Source organism: Gopherus flavomarginatus, chromosome 7 (genome assembly GCF_025201925.1).
Source record: "Gopherus flavomarginatus isolate rGopFla2 chromosome 7, rGopFla2.mat.asm, whole genome shotgun sequence".
Taxonomy (NCBI): Eukaryota; Metazoa; Chordata; order Testudines; family Testudinidae; genus Gopherus; species Gopherus flavomarginatus.
In genome coordinates, this window is record NC_066623.1 from 111,086,866 (window position 1) to 111,104,962 (window position 18,097).

Genomic DNA, 18,097 nt, shown 5'->3' on the forward strand with positions numbered 1-18,097 from the left:
AGCTCCGTCAGTCTGCCAGGCGGGCTACCGAGGAGCCAAGTGGGTCATCCGACCGAATCCTGGCTGGGAGCCGGGGTCTGTAGCAGCCCTGTCTATGTTCCACCACAGCTTCATCAAATTGTCTCTGCAAAACAGTTCGATCTACATGAATAGGCCAATTCCGATGATACAATGTTTCATTAGGGTTTCCTCAACCAGCTTCTATGACCACTTGTTCTTTTGCTTCCCAAAAGCTTTTCCTGTGACAGTCATCCCAGAACCACTCTGTACTGGGCCGTTCCTGGGTTTTTTCAGTGGTCCAGTTGCCAGCTATTTTCCACCTGCACCACCATGTCCTAGCCAATGCCGCAGAAGCATGTGCCGTCCTGCAGAAACCCACTGGGGTTCAGAGAGAGTTATTGACAGGCCTCCAGGAACAGGCAGAATGTTCTCACGTTCAGAACCCCTCTCCGGAGCCTCACATATAGAGACGAGGAACTGGCTGTGGTGGTTTGTGGACGTTCTTTCTGGCTGAGAGTAAGAGAATATGGGTCCGTATCCATTGAGCCCTGCGAGGTGTGACTACACTGCACTTAAACAACCCCTTAGCTCAAGCCCTGCAAGCCTGAGTCAGCTGGCACGGGCCAGCTGCAGGTGTCTAATTGCAGAGGAGACATACGCTGAAAGGATGGAGCCTTTCACAGTCACCCACCATTGTCAATACTTCCCCAGTTTATTACTCTGACAAGCTGAGGTTAATCACTTTGTACCTTTGGCATTTCAGAAGATGGAGCTGCCTGGGTGAAAAGGAAATGCCACATTTATTTGTTTCTCATGAGGGCTCTTCCTTTTTATGAACTCAACAATAGAACAGGTTTGAGTGAGAGTGACAAGGCCGGGGAGCCAGTCGAGGGAATGAAAGCACATAACCAAAGAAGATGCTTGATGTGTTCTACAAAGAGCCAGACCTTGTAGGGCTGAGGTATACCCTGGGAATGGATCAAGGGGGTGGGGAGGGAAGGCTGAGACTACAGCTTGTCAAAAAATGGGGCGGGGGGGGAATCTGCAGAATTCAGAGATGTTAAAGCCAGGAGGGACAATTACGGTCATCTAGCCTGACCTCCTCTATCACACAGGCCATAAAATCTGCAAAAACGCCTGCTTCCAGCCCATCACTTCTTTTGGAGCATATTGGGGCCAGGGGATTGGCTTTAGGGTTAGCATTAGGAGCGGGCCGAGGGTCCAGGAGCCAACTACCAGAAATCAGGCCTGCTTGGAAAACCAAGGACAAACCAGAGGGCAGGGATCACAAGTCAGTTACCAAGACTCCAGACACCGGAAGGTCAGGATCAGAAGGCAGGACCAGACCAGTGGTCCATGACAGACTGAACTGTACAGACAACTACCTCGTTCCTCCTCTGGCTTAAATAGGGGCTGCAGCCCAATCAGGAGCTTGCCCAATCAGAGCAGAGGGCTGGGACTTGTGCCCTAGTTGGGTGTCATGGGCCCTCTCCCAGCTGCTGACTGAGCCGCCAGTGGAGTATTGGAGTGTGATGAAATCCAGGTCCATATTGGGAGTTGAGACCCCGGGGCCTGGCAGCTATAGCAGAGCATCCAGAAAGAAATCCAGTTTTGGTTTAAAGAATTCAAGTGAGGGAGAAGCCATCACAGCCCGACATGAGCTGTTACAATGGTTAATTCCCCTCATGCTTAAATATTTGCACCTGATTCCTAGTCTGAATTCGTCTGGCATCCGCTCTCCACCAGTGGGTCTGGTTACAGGGTTTTCCCCTGCTGCGTTAAGGAGCTGTCTATTATCGGTGGCCTGTTCCCTAGGGAGGTACCTGTAGACTGTAATCAAGTCACCTCTTCGCCATCTCCTGGTTAAAGTAACTAGAGGTTGCATCCTTTGTCGTTTTTGTAGGTTGAGCTCGTTGCACAGCCAGCGGCTCTTTACATCCCTCCGTTTCTGCCCCCTCCATAAGCTCCTGTGGCCACCCCCTCTCCTTGCAATGCCCTCCATCTCCCCTCTGCCAGGGGTTCTGTGTTCCCCCTCCTTGCATACCAAGGTCCCCCATTCTCCCCCACCCCCAATACCAGCAACTGTGTGTATGCCCCATGCTCTCCATTCCCTGTCCCAGCAGGGGTGCTGCGTGAACCCTTATTACTCTCTTCCCTCCATTGAGAGGGGCTGTGTGGGCCTACCTTCCTCCCTCTCTGCATACCAGGGATTCCCCACCATTCCCCAATACCAGGGTCCCCCATTCTCCACTCACCTTCCCAGAGCTGGGTGCTCTTCCCCCCTGCCCTTCCCCTGCCCTCCCTCCCCAATTCTTCTTCTTGCTTCTTAACACACAGAGTGACTAGTTGGCAAACGGCCCCTGGACTGTAAAACGTTCCTGCGATTCAGGACAATGAAGGAGTAGAGCCGCCTCTGTTTGAGGGTAAATCACATGTAGACAGAAGGGCAAAACTCATCCCGTGAATCGCTGGCTACAGAGAATTAAGCCCCGCTCCAGAAATTCCTCTTTGGACTCAGCCCCTGGGCAGCTGAACAGTGGAGTCCCATGAACATTTCAGAGGTCGTATGATTCCCGTGGCAGCGTTATTTTCATGGGGCCCCATCCTTATGGATTCTGCTCACTCAGGCAACGCTCTGACCTGAGGCTGATACTGACTAGAGGAGGTGGGTGCTGGTGTCTCATTCTCTCTCATGTTGGTCCCGCATGCTTCCCCTCCCCGCGCGATATTGCCATGTGCAATAGAACTCCCCACGGGCGTGTAATCTCTCTGGCGAGGGCTGACCGACCGCTGACAAACCGACCTTTTCTCAGAAATGTTGTTTGCGGTTCTCCTCTGCTGTCCGAGTCATCCAAAAATCACAAACGCCGAGGCAGGGCGCAGTTCAGCAAGGCTAGTCAGGCAGCTGTATTGACAGGCAGGGAAAGAGATTAGCTGCTCCATAAAGCAATGCACTCAGTGCCGCTGGGGGTGGAAAATCGTTCCCGCTGGCTCGGGGAAATCGGATGGAAATTAGCCCGGAAGGCTGGCTCATGGTTTCATTGACTCCTTTGGTTTTTAGGGCTGGGTACTCAGCTGATGTCCATCTGCAGAGCTGCTTTGGCTTGAGTGGAGCTGCAGGGATTTACACCAGCACAGGATCTGGTTGTTCATGTTAGCGCTGTAGCAGCTAGGACGGGTCGCTGGGGAGCTCAGACTCTGAGCCTGTATGGCAGCCCCAGACTTTCAAAGGGCCAGATTTTGCTGCCCTTAGGCCCTCGCTCTCTGAGCCATCCCACTGGCTCCCATGGAGGAAAAGGTCTGTTCAGGGTCAGTGAGCGTAGCCGAATCTGGCCCTGGATTTGCGGGTGCAGTTACGTTGAGTTAGACGGTCACAGCCCTGCCATGCCCAGGTAGGGAACTAAGGTCTCTTCCCCTTCCTCGGCCCTGCTGAGAGTGAGACTCCAGCCTGGAGAGAGGAGAGCTGGAGTTATGTATCTGGTACGGCTCCCTGTGAGTGACTGCTGGGTGTGGGTGTGGGGGGGCACGGATTGTGAAAGGTCTGAGCTCCACCACTCGTCCTTAGTCCCTGACCAATGTAACTGGCGGGGTCCATGGCAGGGGGATGAACTACTCCATGAAAAGGGAGAAAGTAACTTACTCCCTCTCCAGAGCAAGGAGGAGCAGGTGAGGAATTGTGACTTGGGCTCCCAACTCCTTCTCTGCTCTGCAGCCCCCCCTGCCCCCCGCGCCATGCTCGGGACGGGATGGTACCGTTACAGCTCAGCCCTCTGAGCACCAAGGGGCAGCTCCCGTCGGGCCAAGCTTCCCAACCACGAGCAAGATCTTGACGAGGGGGATAAGGGGACGCCTCGCCGTGGGTTGACCAGCAGCTGTGCCTTGGGCCAGCACTTCCACTTAAAGAGAAGGAATCGGGGAAATAGCCTCCCCTCACTAAGTCAGGGGAGCAGCTGCACAGACACTACCTCCACCGGCCGCTTGCTGAGGGGCAGAGAGGAAAATCCACGTAGCAGTGGGTCCCCTGGTTTTGCCTCCTGCTTGTTGGTGGGTGGAGAGCACCTGCCAGAGCTCAGATCCACTCAGGCAGGGGCCCCACACCCCTCCTGCTGCCGGGGTGCCCTCAGGGGCTGCAAAAACACAGGCAGGGTTTGCCCCTCAGCAGCAATGTCAAAGAAGCGAGGCTGCTGGGGATGGTGATCAGTGTATGTGACCCTTCTGTTATCTTCAGCGAGGAGGCCTTGCGCATCTGGTAGCCGGGAAGGACTTTACCGCCCACTGCTCAGCTCATATCTTATCTCAGCAGAGGAGCTTTTCTGTGGGCTTGAGGGGAATGCTGAGCAAAGTTGGGGCATTGCTAGACTGAGGCCTGGCTGATCTGCTGTGCCCGCTTCCTTTCCCAGAGATGGTTGCTGTCACACAGTGCTATGAGACATTCTCACACAGGAATTATTATCATTTATATTGTGGTAGCACCTATGAACACAGTTCATGGACCAGGATCCAATTGTGCTAGGGCCTGTACAAACTAAACAAAAAGACAACCCCCCCCCCCAAAAAAAAAGAGTTTATAATCCAAGAGTAAGGCAAGAGGCAACAGATGGTTGCAGACAGACAGGAACAATGAGACAGTAGGGGCCGGGGTATCCGCATGCCAGCTGCCTTAGGGTGACCAGACAGCAAATGTGAAAAATCGGGACGGGTGGGGGGTAATAGGAGCCTATAAAGAAAAAGACCCAAACATCGGGATTGTCCCTATAAAATCGGGACATCTGGTCACCCTCAGCTGCCTAACCCTTGTTGAGGTGTTTGTAGGCCTCACATAATTATGTTGTGTAAAAGCATGGGTATAGGATTACTAAGGACAGTGGTGCTGTGATCAGTTTAAATGCTAAAGACTTGGCTACACACACACCTTGTACTGATGTACTATGCCAATATCGTTAAAGCTGTACAACTACCCTAATGTGGAGGCGGTTATACCAGTATAAAGATCCTCATGCTGGAATGACTTGTTCCTTTATGGAAAGAGGAATAAGCTATACTGGTAGAAGGACCTTTACATTGGTCTAACTGCAGCCAGACTAGGGGTTGTACTGATACAACTATATCCATAGAAAATCAGACCCTTAACCAACATAGTGACGCCAGTACAAAACCTGCATAGATCAGGCCTAAAGCTTGTAAAAGAGCGCTGAGCACCTTGTTAAATTCTGTCGGTGAAACTAACAAGCTTTGTTCATAGTTAAGCATCTATGTGAAGGTCTTTCTTTCTAAACACGATCTGGGCCTTCCATGCCCTTTCCCAAAGAACACAATTAACAAAACAAAACTATTGGATACTTTCCCAATAACAAAGGGGAAAAAAAACCATTTGGACGCAGCGTGATGCAATTGTAAAACCAGCCAGCTGAGAAAACAAGGAGGTTTTTTTTTGTCTTTTCCCATCTCCTTCCAAAATTAACACCATGTATAGTTTGCAGCTGCTGTCCTGCCATTAATTTTAAGTGATGTTTAAAAAAAAAAAGTCTTAAAGAGGAAGGGGCCATGCTGTTAATAGTAAGCTGCCAAAATGGGATTTAATAATAATAATAATAATAATTAATAATCATTGTATTAATACTGTTGACTTGAATTATTCCTTTCTACAATTTCAAAGGACTGATTAATAATGAAAGAATGTAATTAGCTGGCACTAGTGGTACATAGGCAGACTTCTGACAGGGAAGATACAAAGACTGCTTAGAATTCTGTTTCCATAATTGTGTATGCTTTTGGATTTCTCTCATTTTAATGTCTTTCCCCACATTGTCCCACATGGTTTCCGTGTTTTGAAGCAATCAGTGCAGTGTGTGGAAAACATTCTCCTTGAGCATTTAAAGCACAACCCTAGGTAGGTTTCAAGTAAAACGTCCCAGTAAAGTTAAAATTAAGGTGCTAAACTATTGTATGGCTGCAAGTCGCTCCTAACACCAGGGTCCTGGCCAAATATCAGTTAAGGTAATTAAATTCTGAGTACTCGTATCCTTCCCAGGGTTTCAGATGGATACAGTTCTCTTCATTCCGTGGCCTCACTTATTGTTGTAGTGTTCCTGAGTGCTGCTAAGCCGTTGCTAAGCTCCACCTCAGATATGGCTGCATTTCTGTAGAGGGGAACGTGATTCTTCTAGTGTAGATTGTCCAGTTAGGTTGTGAAGTTTGGAAAGTATTTTGGAATCAAAGTCACTATATCTGAGGGCTTGTCCTCCAAAGCGAATTAAATTAAGGCCATCTTAATTCTGTATCAGTGTCCACACAGGGATTTATTGTGGTTTAACAAATCCCTTTTAAAAGTTAATTTGGATTCATTTTCTTGAGTAGAGTAGCCCTGAGTCGCTCACTCTAGTCAAAAGAAATCCTATAATATAGGATTATGGCAGCACCAGCCTGTGTCATTTTAACTGTGATAGAGCAGTCGTTCAGAAGGTTTTGTTCTGTATCGGGACTCTGGTTAATACAGTGACAAAAGCAGCAGGCCTGGATTTTAGAATTAATCACCGTCTTTGTGGCTGGAATTATAATAATGGATTATTGTTATTTACATTTGCACCTAGAGGTCACAACCAAGGTCGGGGCCTCACTGGGCTAGATAAGAGGGGGCCCATTATCGCTCTGCTCCATAACATGATGCCTCTCCAATAAGCAACCCCGTTCCGCATTGACAGCCAACCTCATTTTCCCCCCTCCAGTATCCTCAGTCGTGATTTAAAGCTGAGTGTCTGGAAGTGCAGGGTTGGTGCTGCTGGGAATCTTTGGAAGTCAGGTTAGCTCTTTTTCAGAAGGGTCTGACTGGAGCTGGGGAAGGAGTTTAATGTCTCAGTGATGGCTAATGAGCTGTCAGAGAGGCAATTTTATCCGTGCAGCGAAGATCAGCTGAAGGGAAAGCCTGTTAAGCATCATGCAAGCCTATCTGACACCAGATTCGTTATAGCTGAATGGCCCTGTGTGCCTCTGGCTCGAGAAATCTTCCCCTTGTCTTCTACTGGGAAGGCTCCTCTTTCTTCTAATGAGGATGGAGAGAGAGGGAGGCTCATTTAGCTCCAGATGTCCCTGCCCCCGTGGCAAACGACGCTCCATCATTCTAGGGAGCAGCTCGGTTAAGAGCCGAGATGGGACGGCTTGAGGAGCAGACAGGCGAGTTATTTATGTAGCTCCATAAGTGTCAGAGGAGATGTGGCTCAGCGTGGAACATGCCTGGTGTTGGTGTTTTGGCCTCGCCGGGGTGCAGTGGCTGCCGGGGCAGTGGCTCGGTACCCAAAAGAACATCCATCGAATTTAAATTCAGGGCAAGGGGAAGTTCAGTTTCCCCAGCTTCTTGCTGATGGGAGAAAAGAGGCGAGGTTGGCCCCCGTTGCTTTGGAACTTGCCACTTTCCGATGCTGAGATGCGGGTAGGAGCAGCAGGGTGGTAAGAAGCCTTCAGGGCTTTGAAAATTCACAGCAGCACATAAAGAGAGGGGGGTGGAAGCTTATCAGATTTCTACCCCACTTCCTGCCCAGAAGAAGGCTTTTTAATCATCTTGCAGGCCACCGTGCTGAGTGGATCCTGTGTACCACAAACAGACAGAGTGCCTCTTTCTTTTTAAATACTTTGGCATGGTCTGTGTTAAGCCTTGCTTCTGAGCATGATGGGGAAATACTTTCACCTGTATCTGGTGCAATTGCCAGGAGAAGCTAAGATTCTAGAATGACATATCCATGCTTCAGGTCATTTCCTGGCCAGCTTGGGGGTCAGGAAGGAATTACTACCTCCCAGTCACAGGTGTGTTGTGCTTATTTTACCTTTCATCCAAAGTAGGGTTGTAGCAGGAATCTGAACTCGATGGGCTGGGATAGCAAATTTTGTATTATGATGGTGAGCCCCCTCCCTAGGACAGGGTACCGTTCTTCAGATCTTATAAAGGCTGATGCGGCAGCTTATGCAGCCGTGTGATGGGATGTAGCGGTGGATGAGAAGGGACAACATACTGACATGTCAGAGGAGAGCATGACATGGAGATTCACGTTCAGTTAGCTGAACGTTAAGCCCATGCTCAGGGGTCTCTGCCAAATCTGGTTTGTCCGATCTGCCTGATGTCACTGTGTCTGATCACTTGGAAACCTGTCTGCCTTATTCACCCCAGCTGCCTGTCAACGTCCCCCGCACGCTCCAGATCAAAGGCAATACCCACTCCGGTGCCACGTGGGCATGTGTGGGCTTGTGTGTGTGTTCACGGGGAATCATAGCACTGTGACACAATGTGGCAGAAATGTGGAATAGCCTATCAGTCTTGGGCCATGATAACTGGAGCTGATGAATTTGGCGCATGGGAGTTCATGCAAACATTTCCCCCCCCCCCCGTTTTTGTCTCGTTGGGCGTTCATCCCTCCAGAGGGCTGGGCATTGAGCTCCACGGAACTAGCACAGGTGTAGTGATCAGTGGAAGAACAGTCTTGCAGAAAGCAATGGCAGAGCAATGTAAATTCTTGGCCATGTGATTGTTGATCTTTTAAAGAGAAGTTTGGGAGTGAGCACACAGGAAGTGACTCTGGCTGGGAAGACAGTGTCTCTGCGTTCTCAGTAGTGGACTCCTCCATCTCCTAGTCTGAACAGGGAACTTCCATTCCTTACCAATCACTGGCTTGGTGTCTCAAAGCACTTGAGAATTTGCCCTCTCTAAATTGCCCCTTGCCAAGAGAGAATTCTTCGGTGATGTAGCTTGGTGGCACCTCCCTTGCCCCGGTGCATTGGGTATTCTCATGAAGAAAGGGGTGCGGTCAGAGTGTCTTTATACCCCAGTGGTTCCCAGCTACTGGAATGTCCCCTCAGAGCTGTTGGCAACCAGATCTAAGTTAGAGCAGCCCCGAGGCTGCTCTAAGGCACTCATATGTCTGGACTGGTTTCTGGCCAGCCCTGGAACCCAGAGTGGTGTAAAGCTACCTTTCCCGCTCCCTTTCGTCCTGCCCCAAGTGTAAACTCAGCCAGAGCAAAGACTCTAGTCCTCTGACAATACTAGCTCTGGGAAACAGAGTTTATTTCCCACCTCAGCCCTCCGACCTGCTTTTACCTTGTGCTCTGATTTTATAAGCACCACCTCACTGATTGTTTTTAGCACAAACTAAAACTGGCTAGTTGGATCAAGTTTCTTCCTTGCTTCTTGTTTTGGTCGGAAAAGGGATCAGGGAAGCAGGATGCATAACCAACACTAGGTCACAAACACAGAGCTGCAGCATTCACTGCTTCCTTCACAACAGCCCCTTGCTGAGTCCCTGGTAGTGTTATGAACACCATTCATCTCTGAAGGCCCCCTGGAGAGCAGAGGGTATTTCCCAGTGGTAATGCCGAAAACACACACTCCTTAAACATCACTAACCGTGATAGATCCTCTTTATTAAAGGGAGCGTTGCTGGCTGCTGCTTCATTGTTTTCCAGCCTCATCTTAGTCCTCCGGGGCTGTGATGTTCTGCCTTCCCTTTGTACGCGGGAACAGCAGCTCTGCCTCCAGGTGAGCTGCTCATCTCAAATATTTAGGGCTTTTACTTGATCAAATCAAGGGCGTGATCCAGAGCCTGCTGAAGTCAGGGGAAGACTCCAACAGCCTGCAGTGGGCTTTGGATCAGACCCAAAGAGAGCCCCAGTTCACCTAGAGCCTCCAGACTGCGGGGAAAGCGAACAAGCTGCTTGCTTGCTTTGCTATTCTAGAGGGCAAAACTGCTCACCTCATGAAATCACCTCACAGCCTTGTCCCCAGCAGACAGGCAGGGGGGGCCCTATCTTGACAGTTAAAGGTGCAGGACAAAGGGAACAGATTCCTAGCAAGACATACAGATTGCTAGCCTGGGGCAGGCCCTGGCCCTAGCCACATCTTCCCTTTAAAGCACTAAAGATGAAAACTAATGCCTTTGATCTGACTCCTTAACCACCAAATGAATAATGGGCTGGATCCTGATACCGTCACTGAGTTTTTTTTGTATTACTGTGAAATAGACCTTGGCGTGTGGTTTGGTTTCCTTAGAGGCAGAATTTCATATGTCCTCAGCTACATTATTAGCGCCCTCAGTCTCCAGGCAAAATCGAGGCCTCACTGTGCTAGGGACTGTACAAACACATAGTGAGGGGGACAGTCCCTGCCCCAAAGATCTTACACTCTCGGTAAGGCAGGAGTCTTAGTTCTGTTTTACAGCTGTGGGGGTGGAAAGATGAAGGGACTTGCTGCTGGTTATACATAGTCTGCGACAGAGCCAGGAACAGAACCCGAAGCTCTGGAGTTTCCATTCATTACCTTAACCACAGGCCAGTCCTATAATCCTCTACGATCAATTTAATCCTTAACTGTCCACATGATAGTTTAATTTTCTCGGTTAGGTATTCACTGTTCACCCAGCTTCCATGAAAGCAATAAAAGACTTGATGCAAAATCCTAACTGCGTCTTTTCTTATTGATAATCTGCCGTGCAAATCTTGTCTCATATTCTAGCAAAAGGGTAAAAAACAAACAACAAACCAGAGGGCGGAGTGTGTTTTAGTTAAAGAAAACAGAGCAGAATTTAGCCCAGGACCTGTGAAAATCAAGTGTAATTCCATTAAACCCAGCAGAGCCTCTCCCGATCTACAGTAGCGTAAGTGAGATCAGAATCTGGTCTGTCGGCTCTATAAATGACATGAATACTGTGCAGCTTTTTTTAATCAATGTATGGGAAGGGGACCCCCTGTGGTGTTGTGCTTCGTCGTTATGTTTCCGATAGTTTGCAGAGCTTAGGGATAACTATGTTTTTGGAAACAGATTGTAGTCTGGTTCTCTCCTCTTAAGTACATCTCAGATTTAGCCCAGCGGTGGTGTTGGCTGCACTCTGAGTTTTGGCCTTTTGAAGTGCTGACTTTTGTGAATGGAGGATTATGGAAAAATCTTTTCTCTTGAAACTCTCTCTTGCTGAAGAACCCAGCGGTTGCCCGGGAGGAGAGCAAGCAGTCAGTGCTGCTTGAAAACAGAGCTTAAGAATTCCTTTATGAAGAAGTTGCCTAATTCTCGGTCAAGTCTTAGCTAGAAAATGGCTTTAAAAGAAAAGAAGAGTGATTTTCGGGTGGAAAGAGATGGACAAGTATCAGTCACAGAACACAGCGCCTGTAGTAGCTACAGTGAAGCAGAGGTTATTGTGAATAGCCCTGGTCAAAACTTAGGGTTTCCATTTCATGGGACATTTTGGCATTTCAAAATTTTGTTTTCATTCCAAACCAATATTTTCAAAACTTCCCACCAAACAGAGATTTTCAGTTGTGGGAAATTTTCGTCTTTCCATGTCCTCCTCTTCCGAGACTAGCCATGGTATCTTTGAATGAGGCAGACACTTGTCAGGTGGGAACAAGGCTGAGATCAGCCAACCTGTTTTGCCACCGACTGGTAAACATTTAGTAACTACCAAACTAGGCTGGATTTGACCCGGAATCCTGTAGGTGAAATTCACTAGATCCCCTGAGCCTCTGAGAGGAGGTTGACTTGCAGGTCAGGAAGAAAGGGTAGATCTGGATTTTTAAAACACCTCTTCTAATCTTCAGATGGAGCCAAATTTTTCAGCTGGTCCCTATTTAACGCCGCCTAGTCCCATTTCCTCTATCTAGCACTCTTTGGCTGCGAGAGCCAGCCAAAACGAAACCCAAACCGTACCCCCTTAAACTCTGCATCCAGGTCCAAACTTCATGACTTGGGCCTTTTGTGGTAGTTGGACTCACCGAGATCCAACCAGGACACTTTTCCCATGGTTAAATAGTAGTGCTTTATGCACTAATACACAGAGAGCTGCTGGACAGTGGTGAACGTGCCTGTAACTGACAAGTGCTCGTTCATCTTCAGTGACGCACCGGGGGTTCATCAGAAGAAGCTGCGTTGTGCAGATGCAACTCCGCTGAGATGTCTTTAAATGCCAGTCTGTGCTTCATTAGGCTGGGCAGCTTTATTGATTCAACAGCCTCTTGCTACGTTTCCAGGGAGGCATGACTTCAAAGGGCTGGGGAAGGGGGAACGAGACACCCAGCATAGCCCACTTGAAAGCATGGTGCAGAAAACCAATGCCTGGCTGCTGGCACTTCCAAAGCAAGTCATTGAAAGTGGTGCCTAATAGTGAGCAGAAGTGAAAGAGCACTGTTAATGGAGCTCTTATGTTTATATCTTATAAAGCTTGGTTCTACAGCCCAATCTATGGCGTGGAGCTTGTTTTCAGCCATGGTTAAATATACATAATAGGGCTAGGGGGCTGGGGCTGGGGCTGGAATTGGATTGGGTTTACTTGCACTGCCCGTCGGCAAACCTGCCACGCTGAGATTTCCCTTCTGCAAAGCGGCTGCTGCTCCAGAGCCGCTTCTCCATGTTAGGTAACTTCCATTGAAACCACTGGGCAAAGGTCTGGCACAATCTGACGGATTAAATGTAGCACTAGAATCCTGGAACTTCTATGGCATAAACCCACAACGGCCACTGTCTTGCTGGGTTGCCTCGGACAAGTTTAGCTGAATCTTCTCTGAGCTTGAGTCTAGCTGCGTCTCTGCAGGCTTGTATGGTGCGGGCAGTGGGATCCTTTCTCCCAGCTCGCTGTGCATGGGCAGCCAGACTCCTGGCGTTAGCACCCCTTTCGGCCAAGGTGCATTTGGGCAGAATAGCTGGATAGGGCACCTGCTGGTGTTAGCAGGTATTAATCTCCATCAAGGAGACACGAGAACTGTGGCTGTGTGCCCCCTGGAGGAATTATTATTTGTGTTCCCCTAGCACCAGAGGCCACAACTGAGATCAGGGCCCCATTGCGCTGCACATACTTCTACACTGCAGCTGGGAGTGTGCTGCTCAGCGCAGGTAGACAGACATCCGCTCGCTCGGCTCCAGCTAGCACGCTAAAAAGAGCCATGTATCCAGGGTAGCGTGGGCGGTGGCTTGGACTAATCGCCTGAGTACAAACCTGCCTGGAACCTCTGCGTGCGTATTCAGGTGGCTAGCCTGAACCGCTGCCTGTGCTCCCCCGGACCACACTGCTATTTTATTGTGCTAGCTTGAGCAGCGCTAGCGTGTTTCTGTGTACCTGCACTGCGAAACATGCTCCCAGCTGCAGTGGAGACGTACTCCAGCTGAGGCACAGCCCCGACCTAAAGAGCTAATAATGTCAATAGTCAAAAGACAGGCGTGTTTTCAATTTTGGATGAAAAGGTGGCTGGACAACAAACTGTTGTCATTTTAAAGCATGCAGCCAGCTTTAATAATGCGCGCCTCTCACAGGAATTTGGGAGGATTCATTAGCTAATGTCTTTTAAGAGCTTTGATGGTTATTATTGTTACTGATAATTATTTGTATTACAGTATCACCTATGGGGGTCCAATCGGGTCAAGGCTCCATTGTGCTAGGCATTGTGCACACATTCCATGAAAAGACAGCCACTGGGCTAAAGAAATTACAGTCTAAGACCAGGAGCCAGCAAGCACTTAAGCATGTGCTTAACTTTATGCCTTGTGGGTGGAGCTGGCGGCATTTTTGTTTTTACTGAAAAATGTTCCCATTGGAAAACGTGGCTTTGCCAGGATTGGAATTTTCTGCCGGAAAAATGTTGATTGGATGAAATTTCCCAGTTGGGAGAATCAAAACAAAACACTGCATTTTGAATGGCCACTTGAAAACGAAGCCAAAACATTTCGCATCGATGTTTTGTAAAATTTTTGTTTGCATCTAAAATATGGTAATTTGCCATGTTGATCTTTCCAGTTAAAAACCCTCTTTTGGTCTTTTTTCACATAGCAAAATTTCTGGCTCCTTTTGACATTTAATTCCGATTCAGAATGAAAAGTCATTTCAAAACTTCCCACAAAAGAAATATTCTGTTTCTTGAACAGCTCTTAACTGTGGTCCTGATCCAAAACCCACGGTGGTTCTTCCCAGTGTCCTCAGTGGAGCTTCTCACAGGGCATAAAACTAGACCCTGTTCTTGTAAAGACTCTCAAATGTGCTTAAGGGTTTGATTAGAGACAACAGTTGGACACTACAAGCAGATGGGAGAAGTGCCAGGAAGTGGTAAAATGACGCGCGTCAGTGTAATAAATAGTGAGGTGGACTGCTCCATATTGTTACTGTGATGATGATGTATCAAGCCTTTTAAATGTTGCTTGTTTGGAAACTGTCAAATGCTTAAACGCTGAAAATGGCTTTTGCTTCTGCCTTGCAGGGGTCCCCTTCCCCAAGAACTTCCAGCAGGTGTGCACCAAGATCCTCACCCGCCTCTTCCGAGTCTTTGTGCACGTCTACATCCATCACTTCGATAGTATCATCAGCATGGGCGCCGAGGCCCATGTCAACACCTGCTACAAGCACTTTTACTACTTCATCAAAGAGTTCAGCCTCATTGACCACCGGGAGCTGGAGCCTTTGGTAAGAAGTTGCCTACTTCATATGGGGGTGAAATTCACCTTGCTGCAGAGAGAGCACGAGGCCTATTCCTCCAACAAAGTCCTTGTCCTCACCTTAATGGCCTTTCGCCATTGAACTCTGCTGTTCGTTTCCATTGTATTATTTTCACAATGACGTACTGCCAGCAGTACCTGCCTTGATCACCCTCTTCTCCATTTTTTCCATGAGCACCTCCATGCTTTCTCCCTTATGCTTAGGAAGAACTCACCAAACCACCACCTGATCCTCTTTTTAAGTCGTTCCTTAAACCCTGCCTCCTCCAGAGCACCCAAAAAATACCTCCTGGTATCAGTTGGGTTGGTGACCATGTGGCCACTGAGACTGCCCTGGCTCCTAACCTGTGCAAACACACCTCTCCATACTGTTGCCTTGTCCTCACCCATGCTTGCATGTCTGTTTATTCACCTGTTGTCTATATCCAAGCTTGTGAGCTCTCCAGGGACAGGGTCTCTGATTGTACAACGCCTCGTTTAATAGGGCCCTGACCCCTGGCTGGGGGCCTTGCATGCTACCACAATCACAACAATAACTTAGGTCAGCCCACCTGGTTGGACGCCAGCCATGGTGACAGAAAGATGAGTGCAAAGCGCTTATGAAGGAAAAATCCAATCCGCAGCTACAAACCGGGGAATAATTCGTTAGGTAGTAGTACTGTCAAAAAGGATCTGGGGGTTACAATGGATGACAAGTTGAATATGAATCAACAGTGTGATGCAGTTGCAAAAAATGGCTGATATGTATCATTCTGGGGTATATTAGCAGGCGTGTTTCATGTATGACCCTGGAGGTAATTGTCCTGCTCTACTCAGCACTGGTGAGACCTCGGCTGGAATACTGTGTCCAATTCCGGATTCCACACTCTAGGAAAGATGTGGACAAATTGGAGAGAGTCCAGAGGAGAGCAACCAAAATGATCAAAGTGTTAGAAAACCTGAGCTCTATGAGGAAACGTTAAAAAAAAATCTGGGCATGTTGCTTCTTGTGGAAAGAAGACTGATGAGGGATCTAATGAAAGTCTTCAAATATGTTAAGGGCCAATATAAGGAGCACAGTTGTTTTCTGTGTCCACTAAAGGTAGGAGAAGAAGTAATGGGCCTAATCTGCAGCAAGAAAGATTTAGGTTAGATATTAGGAAAAATTTGCTAACTCTAAGGGGAGTTAAACTCTGGAACAGGTTTCCAAGGGAGGTGGTGGAATCCCCATCACTGGAGATTTTTAAGTACAGGTTGGACAAACACTCGTCAGGAATGGTCTAGTTTTATTTGGTCCTGCCGCAGTGCAGGGCACTAGATTTTCTGACCTCTTGGAGTCCCTTCCAGCCCGACACGTCTATGATTTTGCGGATGCGGAGAATTGTGATGACATGAAGGGTCATTTGAATGGAGAGGGCTCCACATGAGCACAGAGTTCCTCCTTGGCAGATCTGTTTGCAGGCTCAGTGGAGTTAAAGGCTATATCCATGCCTTTAACTCCACTGTCCTCCCCAACTGCCTGGCTATGAGAGACTTTATCTCCTGACCCGATCAGGCTTCCGCCTGCCTCTGAGCACTGCACAGTGTCCTTGTAGTGCCACATGGCTGATGCAAGGGAGTTACAGAAAATCTAGGTCTGTGGAAGTTTGGGGAGAGGTAGGTGGGGAAGAAACCTATCCAGGTCCCTAATTAACTATTCTGCCTCATCAATGTGATTGTAACTCAGGGTATGGTAGCTCAGCTGGCCAAAGAGCACTCAGGTTCATGTGACGTCCCTATCAGTAGGTTAAGATGAACTAATTCTGATCTAATGGCCTGGAGCCCTGGCAAATAGCACCTCAGGCTGATTAGCTCCTCTTCCTAATGGCACTAATCAAAATGAGCTTGTTTGGTATTGATGAGCTGCAGCTCAATAATTATTCCATCCCATTGTGGTTCCTGCTGGAGTGGGGAGTGTCACATGGCTGGAATGGGGGCCTGAAGATGCTCAAAGGATTTCAAAGCAGATAGCTTATTTGCCAGAAGGAGTGACTGATGGGGTCCACAGAGGCCACGAGGGACTGAGCTGCTTGGTACGATGATGCTGGTGTTCATCTGAAGAGGAACAGGCTGGATTCATCCTTGGTGTAACTTCATCTTCCTTGGCTCTTGATGCATCTCTTAATTGGCATCCAACAGACCCAACCATCCTTGATAGCTCACGTGTTCAGCAGATGGGCTTGCTCTGTGGGTGACCACCTGGGGGCCAAGTCTTAGGTCAAATACTCTGACTCAGTGATTCAAACCCCAGCAAGGTAAGTTCTTCTTCGAGTCAGAGAAAGTGAGTCCTGGGTCGTGGGGTGCATAGACCGCAGACTGCCATGACCACACAAAGGTTAATGAGTAGGCCAGCTCTCTTGGCTAAGGAGAGGCTCCTTCAGCAGAAGAGCAGCCGCAAGTCGGACTTCCAGAGAAAGAGAATCAGAAACTGTGAGTCTGGAAGAGGGTTACAGGAGCGCTGGACTGGGAAGCAGCAAAGGATTGTGAGGAGCCAGTCCCTGCTGCCTAATGCAGGGTCCCTTGGGGGCTGGGATTATTGCCTCTTTGCTGGGGTGACTGGGCTCCTGGTCTGTTGGACATTTTACTGCCCTCAAGGGGAGAGGTTATAGACAACTCAGCTGGAGTCCTAAGAGGAAGCCACCCTGCCCAAGGTCCGATGACTGACGGTGGGGGGAGAGAAACTGAGGCAGTTGCCGTGGCATCACTCACAGCTGTGAGAGGGCGCTGACTGCCAAAGGCACCCCGGACCTCTGTGCAATTCACTCACTTTCAGAAGTGACGGAAAATCAAGGTCCCATCTGCTTTGTGTGATCCATAAATAGCTCAGGGCACTTCTCCTGTGAGCAGGGGGATCTGCCCTGGCTTCCTTCTCCAAAACTGCCCTCCCCTGGACCGTGTGCTGGCTGGCCGCTGCTCTAGTCTGCCCCAGAGATGGCTGCATTTTGCCAGGGTGGTGTGTAGAAGACCAAATCACTCAGTAAGATCTAGCTAGTCATTTTTGTAAAGTGCTTTTCTCTGCTATACACGTGAAAAATATGGCTTATTTGTGCAGCCAAGACTCCAACCGGAATCCCATGGGCTGGAGGTAGCAGCTGAGCCCCCGTGCGCCCCCAAACAGCCTCCCTCTGGCTGAGACAGCGGGAGCCGTGCTAAGCTTGTCTCATCTGGGAGCTGCTCTTTTCTGCCTCTGGCTCCAAACACTATTAAAGACCAGGAAGCTGAAGAGGATGAGAGGGAAAAAAACTGTTGCTATAATAAACCACTTCCCCTCCCTAATGCTCTTTCCTTTAAGACACAATAAGTGGAAGTTTCAGTGCTAACATCCTCGCACCGTTTCAATATGTCTCGGGTCTTTGTTTATTTGTTTGGGGGGGAGGGAGCTTGCTGGCCGTGTCCCGGTGTGAATTGTAAGAATGAGAAAATAATATTTTGTACCTAAATCGCCCCTTTCAGCAAAGGACCTCAATACATTTTAGCAAGATGAATGAACTTATCTTGCTTTTCAGAAGGGGGAAACTGAGGCAGAGGTAGACTAAGTGACTTGCTTGAGGTCAAACTGCAAGTCAGTAGCAGGGCCTGGAACAGAACTTTCAGGGTCCCACTCTAACCACTAGTCTACAATGCCCCTGCTGC

The 18,097-nt window shown here is 48.7% G+C and overlaps 1 protein-coding gene across 8 annotated transcripts in view; it reads left to right on the plus strand.

Annotated features, from left to right (window-relative positions):
• Positions 1-18,097, plus strand: part of MOB3C (MOB kinase activator 3C) — a 73,264-nt gene that overhangs the window by 42,966 nt on the left and 12,201 nt on the right. For 6 of the 8 annotated variants that reach the window (XM_050961749.1, XM_050961745.1, XM_050961751.1 and 3 more), the window contains exon 3: positions 14,212-14,414. The exons of 1 other annotated variant lie outside the window; for it this stretch is intronic. In XM_050961749.1, the coding sequence (XP_050817706.1) occupies positions 14,212-14,414 (203 nt within the window). Of the gene's footprint in view, positions 1-233; positions 2,666-14,211; positions 14,415-18,097 lie in introns of those variants that run through there. One more of the 8 variants, XR_007775412.1, reaches the window with a different exon arrangement.